The 20,307-nt window shown below is 38.4% G+C and overlaps 1 protein-coding gene across 2 annotated transcripts in view; it reads right to left on the reverse strand.

The window, feature by feature from the left end:
* The window catches only part of Dync2h1 (dynein cytoplasmic 2 heavy chain 1), a 159,546-nt gene extending 143,905 nt beyond the window's left edge, over positions 1-15,641 (reverse strand). For both annotated transcript variants that reach the window (XM_090319607.1, XM_090319606.1), the window contains exons 1-13: positions 15,296-15,641; positions 13,266-13,436; positions 12,750-12,885; positions 11,487-11,605; positions 9,979-10,123; positions 8,361-8,593; positions 6,772-6,906; positions 6,566-6,679; positions 6,364-6,475; positions 5,978-6,102; positions 4,138-4,313; positions 3,337-3,532; positions 1,686-1,781 (exon numbers count right to left, since the gene is read on the reverse strand). In XM_090319607.1, coding sequence (XP_090175733.1) covers positions 1,686-1,781; positions 3,337-3,532; positions 4,138-4,313; positions 5,978-6,102; positions 6,364-6,475; positions 6,566-6,679; positions 6,772-6,906; positions 8,361-8,593; positions 9,979-10,123; positions 11,487-11,605; positions 12,750-12,885; positions 13,266-13,436; positions 15,296-15,607 — 2,070 coding nt within the window. In that variant the 5' untranslated portion in view covers positions 15,608-15,641. The remainder of the gene's footprint in view (positions 1-1,685; positions 1,782-3,336; positions 3,533-4,137; positions 4,314-5,977; positions 6,103-6,363; positions 6,476-6,565; positions 6,680-6,771; positions 6,907-8,360; positions 8,594-9,978; positions 10,124-11,486; positions 11,606-12,749; positions 12,886-13,265; positions 13,437-15,295) is intronic.
* Positions 15,642-20,307: the final 4,666 nt, after the last annotated feature.

Genomic DNA, 20,307 nt, shown 5'->3' on the forward strand with positions numbered 1-20,307 from the left:
TAGGATTATAGGCGTGAACCACAGTGCCCAGTTTGGGAAATTGGATTTCTAAAAGGTGAATGCTACCCCAACTCTAAAGAATGGCTTACTGTGTATCTAAGTAACATGGTTAATGCTGAGCACTCTTTTCTTCTACAATCCTGGGATCTGGGAACTGTGAACAGAAAATGACTAAGTGGCAGCCCCCAAAATAAACCTGAGCAATAAATTTCTAATGACCTCACCTAGTAAGACATTTCTTACTTTTAACTGGCAGTAAGGAAATTCAATGCCCTGTGTGATTCCACTCCAGGAAGCTTACACTGAATTTTTTGGGACTTCAACCCATGCACATTTTTTTCCCCTGTAGTAATTTTGATTTGTACTCATTCATTGTCATAAACTGCTCCTGCCTCCCAAGCACTGAGGACACAGTTCTACACTAAATCACACAAGAACTCCTAATGACTTTTAGAAGCCAGAAGGGGTATAAGGATATTGAAAACAATTATAACCTACTTTCAAGTAAAAGAACAGAATTTACTTTTCTTCATGTATTTTTTTTTTTTTTTTTTGCCAGTCCTGGGCTTGAACTCAGGGCCTGAGCTCTGTCCCTGGACCTTCTCATGGCTAAAGCTCAACCACTTGAGCCTTAGCACCACTTCTGGCTTTTTTCTATGTATGTGGTACCGAGGAATCGAACCAGAATTGAACCGGGATCTTCATGCATGCTAGGCAAACACTCTACCACTAGGCCAAACTCCGGCCCTACTTCTCTTCATGTATTTTTTTGGTAACAATTTACATCTGCAAAAACTAAAACTATAAACGTCAGAAAGTCAGCAGTCACGGAGGAAAACAGTTTAAAAACTATGGTGTTTTCAGGGGAGGGGGTTAAGAGGGCAAAAACTGGGAGCAAACAAGGGAAGAGATGACACTGCTCAGTTATAGTGGCTCACGCCTGTAATCCTAGCTACTCAGGAGGCTGAGATCTAAGCATTGCGTTTCAAAGCCAGCCTAGGCACTAAATAACTTCAGACCCTCATCTCCAATTTTAAAAAGTCAGGGAAGTGGCACTGTGGCTCAAGCATAGGGCAGTAGACTTGAGCTAAAGAGCTCAGGGACAATGCCCAGACCCAGAGTTCAAGTCCCATGACTGACCAAAAAAAAAAAAAAAAAATGCAATTAAGTCTTAAATCACAAATGTAAGACATAAAAGTGCTAATAAACCCTGAATACAAGGACCTCAAATTTCAATGGAAAATAAATAGCATATAAATTGTATATTACCTACAGTAACACAATTGATCAAAATATGTGAAGTAATGGTATAGATACACAGTTGGAAAAACTGTTACTAAAAGTAAAGGAAGAGGGGCCGGGAGTTTGGCCTAGTGGTAGAGTGCTTGCCTAGCATGCACGAAGACCCAGGTTCGATTCCTCGGTACCACATACATAGAAAAAAGCCGGAAGTGGTACTGATGCTCAAGTGGTAGAGTGCTAGCCTTGAGAAAGTCCAAGGACAGTGCTCAGGCCCTGAGCCCAAGCCCAGGACTGGCAAAAAAAAAAAAAAAAGTAAAGGAAGACATTTAAGAAGCAAAAGAAAGTCTACATCAGTGGCTACGCTAAACTAAATGGTACACTAAGAAACTAAAATAATCACTTCACATGTGAAGTCTGATAACAAAGTATAAAAGTTCACTTACCTTGATTATCTGTTCAAATGCCAGAGCAGATTGTAGCATCATGGGCCTCTGACTCTGTATCATTTGTTGATCAATCGAGTTATAAAAATGTGCCACCTGCAAAGGAGAAGTCCAATTAACAACAATTGCTAAGAACAGATTTCATCTTGTGAGTTTTAGGTTTTTTTAGTGTCATTACTTGAATGATAATCGTAACTCTTCTTGATCCCGAGATTAATCTCCCAGGATTAATTAATCTCTAACTCAAGATTAATGAGTTAATACATATAGTCAACATACATGTTGAATTCCTACAATTTTCTAAGTGATATATTGTTCAGAGAAAAAAGATGACAGAACCGGGGCCGGGAGTTTGGCCTAGGGGTAGCGTGCTTGCCTAGCATGCACGAAGACCCAGGTTCGATTCCTTGGTACCCCACATACATAACAAAAAGCTGGAAGTGGTGCTGAGGCTCAAAGGATAGAATGCTAGCCTTGAGAAAAGTCCAAGGATAGTGCTCAGACCCTGAGTCCAAGCCCAGGACTGGCCAAAAAAAAAAAAAGATGACAGAACCTTGTTTCTGGAATCAAGAAGCCCAAAGACACACAGAAAAGGAAGCCAACAAAGCATGATGAGTGCTAAAATAAGCAAATAAACCTAAATTCTTAGTGGCCCTGTGGATCAAGGGGTAGGGTGGTAGCCTTGAGCTGAAGAGCTCAAGGACAGCACCCAGGCCCAGAGTTCAAATCCCATGAAAAAAAAAAAAAAACTCAATCCTTAAACTTCTGTACCTCTCAAAAAGTCTCTCCTTCAGGACATAGCACAAAGATTCATCCATTTCTACAAACAAAACATATTTCAATTGTCTTTTAAGTCACATCCTACATCAACAAAAGCCTAATTACCTATACTTTGAAAATGTACCTTTAATCCTATTGCTTCATCAGCTCCCTTGATCCAGCTCTAACTCATAAACCTTTATCTCTTAGCAGCAGGGGGAAACAGTTTCTAACTAGTCTCTCTGCTTCCAATCATCTACTCTGCCTCCAATAATCTACTGAAAGTAAGCCAGTATAATGGAATCCACTTTTTACTAACATGCACAAAAATATACTGCTCCAAATTAGACTGAGAAATGACAAGAAATAAATACTAATCCAATAGCCCAGAATTCTACCCTTGCTAGGCAGATAAGAAACTTATTAATTAGAAGATCCTTTAAAATGTTGCAACTAACATAAAAATAAAATAATATTCTAAATTTCTAAATGCTTTTATAATGAAAAACAGTAAGTTCCCATCTTGGTTGCAAAGCAAATTTTGTAAGGTAGTTCATTTACCAAACTATAATATCACAAGTGAATTAACTACTCTTAAGTTTAATTGCCTAAAAATATCAAAAGGATGCCACTAGGGGCCTGGAGTTTGGCCTAGTGGTAGAGTGCCTGCCTAGCATGCACGAAGACCTAGGTTTGATTCCTCTGTACCACATACATAGAAAAAGCTGGAAATGGTACTATGGCTGAAGTAGTAGAGCGCTAACCTTGAGAAAGCCCAAGGACAGTGCCCAGGCACTGAGTTCAAGCCCCAGGACTGGCAAAAAAAAAAAAAGATGCTACTAGCACATTCTAGTGGAATCAATGGATTCAGAGCAGTTATGTGATGACATACTTGTTTAAGAATAATTGCTTGCTTGCAGAACTTCTGTGCAATGTTTGCCACTTGTTGGATTTTGGCAGGAATAACAAAGCCAAGGGCAGAGAGCTGACGAACTTCTCGTAGAAGGATCACCAAACGGTCAGAATAATGTACTTTTAATGCGCCATCATTAGGATCCAATTCCATTATTCGACTATTAGCCTCAATGCTACAAAAAAATGCAATCTTTTAAGTTTCATATTCTCATTTTACTATTGAACATACTTTTTTATACGTTTTCTATAAAACAGGTATCTTACTAATGTGAATATAGAGAAATATGTAAATACTAACTTGAGGAAACCTGAGAGGGAAAACCTAATTCTCAAATGAGAATTTGCAACTTCATGGCATAGATGTTAAAACCAAGGTGAAACAGGTGGTCAATCTTACCGTAACATTAAGGTTTCCAAACTTTACTACATATAAGCTATGACACAACTAACTTGTTTCCAAACAAAAAGGTAAAAGAAGGACATTAAAAAGTAGAAATCAGGGCCGGGAGTTTGGCCTAGTGGTAGTGTGCTTGCCTAGCATGCACGAAGATCTAGGTTCAATTCTTTGGTATCATACACATAGAAAAAAGGTGAAGTGGTGCTGTGGCTCAAGTAGTAGAGTTATGGCTTTGGGAAAGCCCAAGGACAGTGCTCAGGCCCTGAGTTCAAGGCCCAGGACTGGCCAAAAAAAAAAAGTAGAAATCATTCATTCTGCTTGGCCATTTATTTGGATTAATGGTATACGGTTGTGTTTTGCAGTTAATTTACCTATACTCACCATAAACCAGATCTGGAATCTGATAAACCTGACTGAATATCCCTGGACCAATCATCAAACTGTTCTTGTTCATACAGTTTAAACTGGTCTAAGAGATCTTCAGCACTTCGATGGAAAGAGCGAAATCCTGACAGGTCAGACAAAAGAGCCTCAGCAATCTTCATAGCATCATCTACCTTTAAAAGTCAAATAAATTATAATGATGTGCATTACTAGAATTCAAACAAAATTAGCACCATCTTCTGATATGTCATTCCAAAATTATTTTCCCCTCATCTTTAAATAATAAAAAAAGTTTTCCAGAGAACATGGCATCAATTTATGACATACTATCTCAAAGCATCAACTTACAATAACACAGTCCAGACAAGGCACAGTTTTAAGGGTAAAATAAAACAATGACAGCTCTCAAAATACTGTGCCCACTGATACTCAGAGAACTTCAGCAACACTCCTAAACAAATTCTGTAGCAATTCTGCCCTTAGGTAACGCTGTGGTTAGTACAGCAAACAATGAGGCAAACCTAGATATCAGGAGAGAAAAGTACTGTTCTTCCATAACTCTGCAGAGAACACGGTAGTCATCTGGACAGCCAACTGACAAACTTGAGTCTCAAGGGTCAAAATACTAGATTTCATAATATTCTCTTGCCTTTAATCACAGATTACATTAATATTTACTGCATAAGTTAAACACAAAAGACAGTAAACATAGTAATTAATAGTAGGGTCTTATGAATCTTAAGTAACTTTAATAATATTAAAAGGTTTTGGGTTTTTTGGTCAGTTGTAGGCTTGAACTCTAGCACCCTACCACTTTAAGCCACAGCACCACTTCTTGTTTTCTGGTATTAATTGGAGGTAAGAGTCTCATGGACTTTCTTATGTTGGCTGGCCTTGAACTTCAATCCTCAGATTCCAGCCTTCTGAGTAGCTAGGATTATAGGCAAGAGTTACTGGGTCCCAGCAATATTAAGGGGTTTTTTCTGTTGGTAATCTGGTCTGAATTCAGGGATTAGCAGTTGTTAGTATGGTGCTCCACACTTGGGCTATACTTCCAACCCAGTTTTTGCCAGTTGCTTTTGGTATAGTGTCTCACTTTCTCCGTGATCACTTTCTTGGGCCACAATCAACCTATTTTAGGTTTCTCTTGCTGGAATCACAAATGTATATCCACATCCAGTTTTCCTTCATAGAGACAAGGTCTCAGACTTTTCAGCTGGGATTGGCCTAGATCTAGAAACCTTCCATTCTCTGCCTTGGAATAACAGATTCATGCCACTGCACCCAGCTGTGTGCTGAGAAGACATCTCATGAACTTTTCTGACCAGTCTGGCCTTGAACCATGATCCTCCCATTCAGTTTCCTAAGCAGCAAAAAATTAGAGGTGTGAGTGAACAGTGCCCAGATCCTAAAACAGTCATTTCAACCTGTGAATGTCACCTTCTCAGACAATGTCACAATAATTTTGAGTTTCTTATCAAAGTGATTTAGTTATACAAACCAACTTAAGAGACTGACTTGCAACTACCCAAGATTTTGCAATTGCAGTTTTTAATGCAGTGCAAAGGATGCTTATTTCTTTTTAAAAAAATTTTTAATTGTACTTGCCTTAAGCAAGGATAACTAAAATGATAAATAAGTTGGCAATTTGGTCTACCTAAGGAATAAACAGAATCATTACACTGTGCTATGTACACTTTCTCAGACTTCTACATTTCACATCAAAGGAAATAAAGATGCCAAGAAAAGCAGAATATTTGCACAATAGTTTAACAGTCTACATGTCTCAATTTACTGTTAAAAACAATTAATATTCTTTTGAGATTAGAACAAATACCTTTAATTCCAACTGACGAACCCAAACGATATTATTCACAACTTCTGAAAGATTTCTGCCAGAAAGTGGTCCAGATGCATCACCAGGGGTTCCTCGACACCGAGTCTCAAAGTCTAATCGAAAATCTATTCAATTCATGTCAAATAAATGATTACATAGATGCAGCAAAAAATTTTTGAATACCTCTCATATAACAAGCACTACATGAAAAGTTGTGCCTAGAAAAAGGTTGGCCAAGACTTTGTACCAAGTCAGAAACAAAAAGAAAATAATCATTGTACAACAATCTCTAGCATAAAATGTCACAATGTATATTAACATTAAAAGGATAAATGACAAAGACCTATACTTTTTCATGCAAACACTAGAATCTCTGATAAACTTACCTTTAATGGAGTCCACAAGTCTTGCCAGTAAGGTTTCTCTTTCTAACATTAACTCTTTGCTTATAGTTGGACGCTTCACCAACTCTTTGTATTTTAAAAATGCTTGAAGAAGCTAACAGAAAATAAAATGTCATATGTCGTCAGTATTTTAGGAACAAAAAGCTCCCAAGTAGATCAAAGAAATAAGAGTAAAATATTTTACCTGCTGTGGACTGTCTTGAATTTCTGAAATATAAATTTTTAATTTTCCTGCTATTTTTTGTTCTGCAGGGAGAATGATTTTTTCATATTGAGATATTGCAGCTTTCCATAAAGGCTAAACAAATTAATAACATTATTAGACTTTAATATTTTTAAATCTATCTTTAAAAAGAACACAAAGAAGAATTATAAACATGTATTCTTAACCTCTGTATATGGATTATATTGCACAGGATTCAGACCAGTAAAGGGTTCAAATACTCGAGACAGGCACATGACTTTCTCTTCACTGGTAGGCAAAAAATAGAGAAGCTTCTCATGAATTGTTCTAACAGCCAAGACCTAAAACAAAGTTGAAATAATTCATCTAAATCAGCTATCAGCATAATAAGTCTAAAATCTATAATGAAAATGTAATAGGTTCTCCAATCACACTGAAGCATAATCATGAGAATTAAGATGATCTCAAAGGCATAACTATCATTACACTAACATTAATCAGGGTGCTCAAGTCTACAGAAACTATGTAATAGAAACTATTATATAGAAACAATATAACCTTAAGAATGTTTAAGTTTCACATAAGTAAAAGCTTAGAGATTTCCCTAAATAGTGACTTCTGATTTATATTATTCTGCATTAATTACTATTTGTAATTTACAAAAAGTTAAAAACAAATATAATTGTATATTGAACTGAAAATTTTTATCATCAAATAGTACTCAAAAATGTTGTATAAAAACATTATAATGATCCATTTGACTTAAAAATATCTGTATATACTTGTTTATTGCTAAAAATACCAATTCTGTCTAGGTAAAATGCCTCAAAGTAGTTCTAAGTAACAGCACTTTCCCAACTATACTGCTGCTGTTATTTTCCTCCACCAAAAAAGAATGAAGCTCCTTAGAAATAGAAATGAGGGGCTGGGAGTTTGGCCTAGTGGTAGAGTGCTTGCCTAGCATGCATGAAATAGGAAAAAAAAAGCTGGAAGTGGAGCTGAGGCTCTAGTGGTAGAGCTCTAGGCTTGAGCTGAAGAGTTCAGAAACAGCACCTAGGCCCAGATCTCAAACCCTATGACTGACCAAAAAAAAAAAAAAAAAAGTAGAAAGCTGTGTATTCTGCCATTTCTAAGCAAACTGTTTTTCAAGAAACAAAAACAATGGATGAGAAAAATTCTGCTACATTTTCCTAATTTTTCACACCACAAAGGGCAGAAAGAGGGGGCTGGGAGCATGGCCTAGCGGAAAAGTGCTTGCCTAGCATGCAAGGAAGCTCTAGGTGCAATTCCCCTGTACTACATAAGCAGAAAAAGCTGGAAATGGCTCAAGTGGAAGAGCACTAGTCTTGAGAACACACTAAGACAGAGTCCAGACCTGAATTCAAGTCCCAGGACTGGCAAAAAAAAAAAAAAAAAAGTAAAAATGCAAAAATAATGACAGAATTAGGAAAATCATTTTACAATCCTTCAAGGTTATCAACAGCTGCTAATATCACTTAGGAAAAGTTGACAACATCCTAACCTCTTTATCCAGGTGCTGGTAACTCACAACTGTAATCCTAGCTACTCAAGAGGCTTAGATCTTAAGGATTATGGTTCAAAGGCAAGAAATTCAGTGATATTCTTATTCCCAGTTAACCACCAATCACCCAGAAGTGAAGTAGCATTTTTTGCTTAAGGTTGGTGTTCTGCCAAGTGAGATCATGAGGTCCTGAATTCAAGGCCCAGTTCTACAGAAGAACCACACATTCACTTCCACTTAAAAGATAAAAGAGACACATAATTCAATTAATACCTCTTCAAGACGTCTGCCAAGTTTGTCTAGTGTTTCAGGGTAGTATTTGTCACTTTTCCATGGATGCGGAACATAGCGCTGCCACACCTGCCCTGTCAGGTGATTACAGACTACCACCCACTGCTCACAAATTGAAATGCCAGCTTTCAGATTTTCTTTTACAATATAATAAGGATCTTCCCACAGGTTCAAAGCTCCCAGCTTTTTCTGAACAAATCTTCCAAATGAACCACCTAATAAAACATAAGGCAAAGATAAATGGAAATAGCTTATGCAGAACTAAAGTATATGATAATGACAAGATTAAAATATCCAAATTAGCAAACTAAGGATTTATGAAGTACCACACTACACTTAGACCACCACTGTCAATGTGTCTTGTTAAAAGTACGTATACATATTAATTTGCAAATTTTCGTCTTTTAATATAGTGTAGAACTACATGTTATCAAGGTTACAGAGGTTACTTAATTGTAGGAACATCAGGTAAGTAATTAATAATTTTCAATTGCTTATTTCTATTCATGTTACAGTGCTACAATAAATATCACTCTGTGTGTGTGTGTGTGTATATATCTTTTTTTTTTTTTTTTTTGTCAGTCTTGGGGAGTAATCTCAGCCTGAGCACTGACCTTGGGCTTTCCTCAAGGCTAGAATTCTACCACTTGAGCCACAGCACCACTTCCAACTTTTCTATGTAGGTGGTACCAAGGAATCAAACCCCGATTTTTGTGCATGCTAGGCAAGCACTGTACTACTAGGCCAAACTCCCAGCCCCTGCATATATATCCTTATGTACTTATTTGACACTGCTTAGGAAAATAGAAATGGTATTTTCCAGGTCAAAAATGTAACAGTAATAGAGGCCAGGCACAGTGACTCACATCTCTAATCCTAACTACATGGGTAGTGGTGATCAGGAGGATCAAGGTTTGAGGCCAGACCTGGAAAAAAGTTATCAAGACCCAAGATGAACTGACAAGCCTGGCATGATGACCCACACTTGTGATCTTAGCTAAAAAGTAGATCATAATAGGTAAGGAGAGTGCAGTCAAGCCTATTCCGTGAAAACAAACAGAAAAATAACAAACAAATGAAAAAGGTCTTAGGTGTATAGCTAAAATGTTAAGCACCAATTCAAAACCTCACTACCCACCTCCACACACACACACACAGATAATATAATTTACATCATTTTTTAGTTTGTTTGAAAGTAATGTATATATTAATGCATAAATATTAAAAACCTATGTAAACTGGGACCGGGAGTTTGGCCTAGCAGTAGAGTGCTTGCCTAGGATGCACTAAGACCCAGATTCAATTCCTCAGTTCCCCCCTTGAGAAAGCCCAAGGACAGTGCTCATGCCCTGAGCTGAAACCCAGGACTGGCAAAAAAAACTATGTAAACTGAGTTTGACTCAAAGAAGTTGATATATGCCATGTAAAGGCATCAAATATACTAGTATCTATGTAATGAATTCTATATGGTGTGCACTAAGAATTAAATAGCAATCATTAAACTATTAAATTATATTGGGAACATTTTAATGTCCAGAAACAAAACAAAACATGGCAAGTCAGACTTGCAGAGTTCTAAAGTTAATTTCTTTCCCCATACCTATGATATCCAAGAGATGTAGCATCCGTGACTCAGGATAATGCTCATGTTCTGTTTGTCTCCAAACATCATCCACAACATCCCGAGTAGTCTCCACTAAGTCAACAGCTTCCATTAAGGACAGGCTATCCAAGTTATAAAATTCCTAAAATCAGAATGCATTCTTTATCATCAGTGTATCCATACCTCAACTAACATAGCCAAAATGTCTCCAAACTAGCTAGACCTACAAGCTCTGGGAGCCAGAGCTACCAGAGGTAGCTAGCTCATGCCTATAATTCTAGATACTCAGGGAGGCCAAGATCTGAGGACCATGGTTCAAAGCCAGACCAAACAGTAAAGCCTGTGAAAACTCTTACTTCCAATTAAGCACAAAAAAAAAACAAAAAAACCCCAACCAAGTGGTTGGGGTAGCTCAAGTGGTAGAGGCTTACACTTAAGCAAAAAAGAGCAAAATACTCAAGCCAAGTTCACATCCTAGGACCAGAACTGAAAAAACACAAAGTCTCCAAACTTTTTAGCTGCCATAATTGTACTATTAATCATAATTTTTGTCTTTTTGTACTAATTGTTTGGTTATATAAAAATCCTCCAAAACTATAAATTTCAATAAGGCCAGAAAATAATCGTGAAAATATACATCTAAATTAAGGAACCTTTACCTAAATATATATTTTCCCAGTTTTGATGCCTAACAGTGCACACAGTAGGCATATATAGTAGGCATTGTAGTTTACCTGTATCCCAAACAAGTTTACAATTATTTCAAACATACCATGAAAATGATAATGGTGAAAGAATAGGGGAAACATGTAGAAAACTGCTATTCAGAAAGAAAAGACATTTTACAAGCATACTTAAAAGTATCACTTATTAATCTCCATGCATGTACATTAAGGAACAATTAATCATATAGACATAAAACAAGTATTTCATGTTATTTCAGAAGTATTAATTTGCATAAAGTGAAATTTCATTCAGAAAAATGTATTTTACCTCTACATAATAAATCTCTTGGGATATTAGGTTTTTTCCTTAAGTATCCGCAAAAAGCACATTCGTGATTTGAGAAAAAAATATTTTTCTAAAGGTCAGAATTTAACTTCTTTTAATGTTTTATATTCCTAAGTTTTACTCATTTTATATATGTGTCCTAATTACACTTTACTCTATATGAAGTATACATTTTCTTCACCATTATCAAGTTGATCTCAAAACAGAGAAAAATATTCAGGGCTGGGAGTTTGGCCTAAGAGTGCTTGTCTAGCATGCACCAAGACCCAGGTTCGATTCCTCAGTACCACATACATAGAAAACAGCCAGAAGTGGTGCTGTGGCTCAAGTGGTAGAGCACTAGCCTTGAGAAAAACCCAAGGACAGTGCTCAATCCCTGAGTCTAAGCCCAGGACTAGAGGAGAAAAAAAACCAAAAAAACAGAAAAATTCAGTGAAAACCCCTAGCATACACTTAGAAGAAGCTTGCTATATAACCATACATGAATCACATACCCTTGCAATTGTTTCAAATAGTTCTTTAAAATATGTTGCCCTCTCTTTACTAATATGTTTACTACCACGATGAGCTTGTTCTATCCAGAACTGGAATTCATCACTTGGAGTAAGAATGCCTGTAAAAGTGAAGAAGAAAAAAACAATCCATCAATCAATGGAAAATAAAAAGCCAGAAAATTATATGGTTAATTTACTAATTTGGGGTGTGTCTACATTCATTTATATTCCATATTCTTTTTTTTTTTGCCAGGCCTGACACTTGAACTCAGGGCCTGAGCTCTACCAGTTGAGCCACAGCAACACTTCCACCTTTTTTCCTATGTATGTGATACCCAGGAATCAATGCAGGTCTTCAAGCATGCTAGGGAAGTACTCTTACCACTAGGCCAAACTCCTAGCCCCATGTATTCCATATTCTTGTAGATGTACTAAACATGAATCTTAAAACCTCTAGCAACACTAAGTTCTCCACTAAAATTTACTATAACACTGGTAGCCTCAAATCTAGACTCCCCATCACATCTGTTGACTCCTATCTACTACTCTGGTAAACATTCTGCATTTTTTTCTCTTGTGAGCTTGCTAATGCAGATACTATTTATGTTCTGTTCTTTGTTCAGTGACATGTTTTAAGCTTTTTGTTGACCTCCCTGTTATAAGGATTTTCCCTACCACTCAAGCACAATGTTAAATGTATTCCTAGATACAAGAATGTTCTTCTGCTTTTACAGAGAAAACATCTGGCACATAAGCTTCAATAAGGCACCTATGTGTTAGAGTGCTACTAACTCTGAAGAACTATTAACTCATGAGTTATGTACTTATATATCCTATTCATGTGTATATATCTGATGTCTGATATATATCATATATATGTGTCATGTACTCATCAATATGGCCTATGACCAGAGGCTCAAAGTAACTTTTCCCTGCATTTCACTTGGAAGCAATCGTCTAGTGTCAATAACTCAGTGTTCACAATGAGTTTTTAAGATGTAACTATTGCAAATGATGATTTCCTAGTTCCATAATTATAGCTAAAAATATCTTTCTCTTCTCCAAACACATAAAAATCTATTCTTTTAAAAAAAATTTATCCTGATAGAAGTTTCAAAAGAATGAGAAGTAATCTGTGGACTATATTTAGTAATGTACTAATGAAACAATCATTTTATACTTTTTTTTATTATGTTACTGGTACTTATTATAAAACTACTTTGGTAAGCAATTTGGAAACATAACATTGCACATGCTACATACCTCTTATGTCATCTTCCTTAAGTTTCAATTTTGACAAATTAATGTCTGATCTTCGTAGAACTACACCCAACCCAGCTTCTAGTTCACTCAAAAGATTCTGTAGTTTTGGATCAAAGTTTCTGCTCCACTCCTGATCCTATACAAGAGGACAAGAATAACTACTGATCAAAGGATTAGCTGTAAAACTGGCTGTCTAAAACACTATCTAAAGAACAAAGTGCACAAACCTATTTCACCAAAAGCCACCCACTATCTCCATTTCCTAAGAGGGATGAAAAGTCTTCCAAATGATGAAAACTTTACAAAGACTATTTACTAATGGATACTGTAAGAGCCGATGCTGTTTCATGCCTTTTTCCAATTCCTATGTTTGTCCAAGAAAGCTTTAAAATTAAATCTGGAGAAAAAAATTTTTGGCCCTAGGATTGATATCCCAAATACCACTAAAAATGACACTGACAGTAAATTAAGTAGTTATATAATATCTGTTCAAGCAACTCGATAAACTTCACTCACCTTTAATAACATTGGTACAAACACCTGCCGTACTGCTTGGTAAAGGGAATTAATAGGAGATTCCAACATAGATGAAACAAGAATGTTATTGTGCAGATTTTCATCTGTAATTACTTCAGGTCGAAGCTTGAAGAACACCAGCACTTTATCTTTTGTGTCAGCAAAATCAATCTAAATCGATTTAAAAAAAAAAGATTTGTAATTTCATCATCATAAAGTTTGTTTGAAGTAAATCATTCTCTAAAATGTTATATTTCTATAATACATGCTGGAAAAATGTTACTTTAAAAGTAAATATTTTTAAAAGACAATATATATCTGCTTAAGAATACTTGGGCTTAATATATTTCTACTTATATGTGATTATATCATAGAGCTGTTTTCCTAAGTAATTTATGACAATAAAACATTATATATACTATTGACATACACTACTAACTATTCCACTCCAGCCAAATTCATTCACATTCAAATCAAAGCTGAATAATATAGGTATACAGTGATAAGCAGTATACTTGTCTACTATCCCAAAAAGTCCAGGACAAAGATGTTAATTCTCCAATTACTTGGAAAGGAGTATGCCAACATGAATTTGTCTTTCTCCTAAAATTATCTGAACCTTAAGTTTTTCTTTTAAGAAAAAAATTTTTTTTAAATTTTTTTTTTTTGGCTAGTCCTGGGGTTTGAACTCAGGATGTGAGCAGTTTCTTGGGCTTTTTCCTAAAGGCTAGTGCCCTGCCACTTGAGCAGCAGCACCATTTCCAGCTTTTCTATGTATGTGGTACCAAGGAATCGAACTTGGGTCTTCACTTTACCACTAGGCCAAACTCTCAGTCCCAGCATCAAACTTTTTAAATTTAATCGTCCTTCTAAAGACATTTTTTACAATATGTGCACATTTTCAGAGTTATTCTCATTTCTCCATCCAGGAAGAAAAGTCTATGCATTTAAAAATCCATGTGCAGGATTACTGCTGCATATGAAGAAGGCCCCTTTGAAGGTGATCAAGATTCATGCCACTTTGCTTTCATCCTAATTTTTAGCTGGTGGAAAGAAACTGACACTTGACTCTTATTTCGTAGCAGGAGTCAGAAGAAATACAAAGTATCAGTGTCCATAAATAGTCATAACAGGACATAGCCAGCCATACACGCTCATTTATGTGGCTTGCTACAGAAGCTTTCATACTGCCATGGCCAAGCTATAGTTGTATCAAAGTGTTTGCCTCCTATTGTAATGATTGGTTCAATCCTTGCGCTGACCACTGACTGCCTGACATTGCCAGACCTACAGACATATGCCAACACCGAGCTAGTGGTTACAGCTGTCCAGTCAGGGCTCATCTATGGAAGGAGCCTGTCAAGGTCTGGTGCTTTGAGTTTTACATTTGCAACACCTGGTTACAAATACATTTGTTTTGTAAGCAATCCTGTTGGGAGAGTGGCAAATACACCACAGGTGGTTCGGGGAGAAACAAATGCAAACTTTGTTAGGAATCAAGTCATTTTGTCCTTTGGCCGATCTATCCCTCAGGCAGTATTAAAACTAGTGCATAACATAAAATATACACCACAATTTTTCTCAAGAGGGAAAAGGGAATGGGGGGGAGGAAGTAGAAAAACAAAATACAAGTTTTCTTTTCAGATCTATAGTCTTTAAAAACGTAGAAAACGCAGGGGAGGGGGACACGCCCCCAGAGTTCCTGCTACAGGGGCAAGGAGCTCTTGGGACCCAGAAGTTGGGGGCTAGCCTGGGCAACACAGGGAGGAAAATCGAAGGGGCGGGGATGCTTCTGCCAAGTCGTTTCCCTCCCCAGGTGCAGGGCAAAAGGCCAACACGGGCGGGATGAGGCGGCTCCTGAGGGCCGCGCGCGGATTCCCGGGGGGCACGCGGCGGACTCACCGGGCGGGGTGGGGGAGCTCACGGGGGCCCGAGGCGGGGTGGGCGCGCGGGAGGCTCACGGGGGCCCGGAGCGGGGGGAAACCGTTCAGCCCCGCGGCTAGGCCGGAGGTCTACGCCGGGCAACCTACCGTGTTGGAAAAGGAGAGTTCGGCGTCGGAGCGCTGCACCTTGAGCAGCATCTGGTTCCCGTCGTCCAGGAAGTTGTTGATTTCCGCACAGTGGTACAGCAGCGGCTGCTCGCAGAGGTCCGTCATCAGTCCGAAGTAATTCTGGGTGGTGGTGAAGATGAAGAGCTTCCGAACGTCCCGGACCGCGCTCGCCATGGTTCTGGACACGAAGAGGAACTCGGAGGGCGGGGAGAGGAGAAGGAACCAGAAACTCGACCTGAGGTGGACGCCAGGACCTGCAGACCTCAAACTCCGAGAGGCCTGCAGGACCATGGAGCTTCGCGCTGGCGCAGGCGGTCGCTATGGCGACGGGCGCCTCGGGCGGCGTGCGGCTAGCTTAAACGGTTCTCAGGCACGCGCGCGCACGCAACGGCGGGGAGCGCGCACGCACGCACGCACGCACGCACGCCCGGGCGCACGCCTATCGCTGCAGGCCGCGGTGGGGGCCGCCACCGGCCTGGCCCGCGGGTCCTGGTGGAGCACAGTCCTGGATTGGAGGAGGTTGGAGCCAGTTTGCACGGACTGAAGAATCGTGTCGTCTTTCTTCTGATTGTTTCGAGCCCGCGGCCAGGAGGCATAGATCCAGCCTTCGAGTGCAGCTACAAGGGGCCTGGACCTGACAGGCCCTGGTCAGCATCCCTGGACGGTTAACTTCCCGATATTTTTAAAAAATTGTTTTACTAATTTCAGGAGTCTTTCAAACAAGCAATACCTGTCAGAGCTGTATTTCTAAAGAATCATTTTTAAAAAGCCCGTAATTGTTCGTTTTGTAATAAGCACAAGGAGGAAGAAGAATACAAAGATACAAAATAAACACAGATGGGCTGGGCGTTTGGCCTAGTGGTTAAAGTGCTTTGCCTAGCATGCACAAAGACCTGGGTTCGATTCCTCGGTACTACATACATAGAAATGGTGCTGAGGCTCAAGTGGTAGAGCTCTAGCCTTGAGAAAGTCCAAGGACAGTGCTCAGGCCCAGGACTGGCAAAAAAAAGAAATAACAAAGTAAACACAGACATCAACGTTTTCCTCCCCAGGCATCATACACCACTAACCTCCTTCGTTAGTCATTTGCGTACAGCAAATAAAAACATTTTCCCTGTAATCACGGTTTACATGGCATCTGGACATGAGCTCTTAAGAAATCCATTATACTTTAAAGCTGAATTGTTTCATCCCGTTTCTTTACTCAGAATCTGGAAATGCCTTGTACTCAAAAGTTTGTGATTTAATAAATCCACTCCAAGGTCATTCTTCAGAGCAAGGAAATCTATTCCAGTGAGCACATGAACACATTGGTGACTAACCTGGTTGTGTAGCAAGTGCCACCTTGTTTTCACTACTGTAACAGTTTTCCACTGCTGCACTAAAATTCTAGACATTTAGTCACATTAGTTAACATTTAGTTAACATTAACTTACTAGTTAACAGAGGTCAGGAAAATCTAATGCTACATGTCTAGTTTCTCTGGTAAGCATCTCAGCCTGAAATCAAGATAGAGGAAAGCCTGTATTCCCATCTAGAGCTTGTTATCCTCTCCCACACAAGTGCAATTGCAGCAGAATTAATTCCCTTCCATTTGTAACGAGTCCTTCCTTCATTCCAAGCTGTCATCTGATTTGTGGTCCGTCTAGCCAGATGAATGATTTTTTTTTTCTTTGTAGGTCATGGTGTTTGAACTCTGGGCCTTGGTGCTGTCCCTGAGCTCTTCAGCTAAAGGCTAGCACCCTACCCCTTGGGCCACATCCCCACTTCCTGTTTTCTAGTAATTAACGTGAGATAAGAGTCTCATGTTCTTTAGTGCCCGGCTGTATTTGAACAGCAATCCTCAGATCTCAGCCTCCTGAGCAGCTAGGATTACAGGTATGAGCCACCTCACTCACTCCTTTTTTACTCAGAGCAAACTGATTAGTACACTAAACATAAGAGTGATACAACATCACAGTGCCAAGCTCCTCCCACGAAGTTACACCAGTTGTGTACAGCAGGGAGTAGGAGCCATCTGACTTCTGCCTACCATAGTCACTATTTCTGTGCACCTCTGATGGAAGTAGTAAGCCCATTGAACCAGACATATAGCAGCTACTAAATATTTTACCAAGTTTTGACTTTGTAAATATGAAAATGTCTCTAGTTCCTCCAGAGACCCACTGTTGAAGGTCTCTATTCTATAAAAGTGACCCAGAAGGGACCAGGAGTTTGGCCTAGTGGTTAAAGTGCTTGCCTAGCATGCATGTAGACCTGGGTTCAATTCCTTGGTACCACATACGTAGAAAAAAGCCGGAAGTGGTGCTGAGGCTCAAGTGGTAGAGCTCTAGCTTTGAGAAAAATCCAAGGACAGTGCTCAGGCCCTGAGCTCAAGCCCAGGACTGGCAAAAAAAAAAAAAAAAAAGTGACCCAGAAAAAATTTCTTCTGCTCATGTGTGATAAATATTGAGCAATTTAAAAATATGTTAGTCGCAATGTATTTCCCACATAATTGTAATTTCACTCAATTGAGTAACTTAATTGAAAAGAAATACTGATCAACTTGATTGGACTGAAGGATATCCCAATAACTAGTAAAGTATTTTTTCTAAGTATTTCAAACTGAGTAAGATGATAGTCCTTGTGGATGATATCCTGGGCTGGCCAGGGTATCATCAGAGCTACTGAGGGTCCCGACTGAACAAAATAGGCAAAGATAATTCTCCATCTGAAACCTGTCTTTGGCTTTCTAGACTCTTGGAACTTTGAAGTCCTAGTTGCATCTTTCTCGTCCCAAGTTCTCATGTTTCCAGCCTAGTACTGAGAATTATATTATCAGTTCTCCTGATGCTTCAAGTTGCAGACTTGGGCTGAAAACATTGTTTTCAGCATGGTTTTTCTGCTCCTCCAGTTTGCAGGTGACAGATTATGGGGCTTCCTGACCTCTATAATTGTGTGAGCTACAGTAGTCTCAATTTTAAAGGCGTGTGTATGTGTGTGTGTATGAATGTGTGCTTGTCTGGGAACCTTGACTGATACCATGTTCGATGTCAAGGTAAAAATCAACTGTTAATGTTCTTTGCCCAGCCTAGCCTCAAACTGCTTCAGCCTCCCAATTTTCCTGTTTCTTGAACTATGGCTATGACTAGTTTAAGTTTTCCTGGTAGTCTTTTTTTTTTTTTTTTTTTGACAATACATCTTCTTGGCATTAATGGGATGGGGAAAAGCAGGCACTGGCTCTTTCATTTACGTCTTATTTGTCAAGAAAGTGAAATAGTTCACATCTAACTGCAAAAGGACAGGTAAGTTCATAGCTTGTATACAAAATGAGAACTACAGAATATTTGAGAACAATCCTACCTTCTAATGTCTTTCAAATTAAAGGGAAAAAAGTCTGAACAAGAGAAGGAAAAAAAAAACTAAACTAAAAACTATGCTCCTCCTTCCTGCCACTGGAGCTAATAATATTCCAGATAGCTACTTAATGGCAGAGAACGAGACCACAAATAATTCTTCAAAGTTGTGTGACCAAAAAAGAATATTTTGTTTTCTTAAACAACTGTGTCTTTGCTTTACTCCTAGTAACCCATGCAAACTTCTAGCACTTGCAATTTATCCACAGGGTCCACCTAACCCTGTGCCTTATATTGAGGCCACTTTCCTAATTTATGTGTCAATTTGGGAGTTTGTAAAGCTGCCTTATGAAATGCTGCCTAAATGAAGTTTGTTTACCCATCTCTGTGTGTATGTATTGCTTTAATTTTATCTAAATACACTGCCTCTTCGAAACCTTAGTATAAAAACTTTCAGAACGTATTAATGTGCAATCTTTTGCTCAATGATTATGCCAATTATACTGGGTTTGGGTGTTTTTTGTTGTTGTTGTTGTTTGTTTTGGGGGGGGGTTTTGCCAGTCCCAGTGTTTAAACTCAGGACCTGAGCATTGTCCTTGAGCTTTCTCAAGGCTATCGCTCTACCACTTGAGTCACAACATCACTTCAGACTTTTTTGTGTATGTGGTACAGAGGAATCAATTCCAGGATTTTGTGCATGCTAGGCAAGCACTCTACCACTAGGCCACACTCCCCATCCATACTTTTTTCTTTTAATTATTCTTTTAGATGATTTAATGCTCCTTTCTTTCCAATGTGCATGACCTATCTTATCTTTTCTTTGCAGGAAACAGTTTTGGTTTGACTTATAGCTGAATGCCCTTAATGTTCTTTAAAAATACATATCCATCCATGTAAAGTGTTGGAGCTTTTTTACACCATGCAACTATTAATAAAAAATATTCACAGGAGAGGTTATTTTGAGGCTTCATTCTATTTCCATTTTCATTTATGGAAAATGATTGTTGAATAATATGCAATTAAATCAGAGCTTTCTGCTTCACATCCTAACATCTTTTTTTGGATAAATTCTGTGATAAAATAACTCACTGACATCACAGCCTGTTGCTGCGAAAATAGAACATCAAAACTTGTCAGTGTCAACTTACTCAGCAGGGTGGCTGAGGATAAATTTAAAGTTTCAATGCCTATTTTTCAAGCATTGGCTTGACACCTTTAATTTCTAAGAATATCTAATTCAGTGTGAAATTTGTGAGTTTACATCATTAAGAATGACATTCAGTAAAGCTACTGAAAATAATTCCTACCAGGTGCTTAGTGATCTTGTCAGGAGCAAGGCTCTCAGTCCATGAAGACTCATGAAGAGTAATTTGCATTAGAAAAGGAAGAGATCTAAGATCAGGTGCAAACAGACTGCTCAAAATTCAGTAATATATAAACTAAAAAGAACTTATCTGAGCTTCCTGCTGGGGGAACTCTGAGAGGAAAATGGTTGCCTTATGAATTAAATAATCATGTTAACATTAAAAGCTATTAAATAATTTAGTATTTTAATCATACTATTAAAGTCTTACTTAACCCAGCAAATAGTTCAATGTAATTCTCTTAAAAAGTCTTTCTGATGTTTTTTATTTTAGACCCATATTTTAAATTTCT

Source organism: Megascapheus bottae, chromosome 27, assembly GCF_031878675.1.
Source record: "Megascapheus bottae isolate mThoBot1 chromosome 27, mThoBot2.hap1, whole genome shotgun sequence".
NCBI lineage: Eukaryota > Metazoa > Chordata > Mammalia > Rodentia > Geomyidae > Megascapheus > Megascapheus bottae.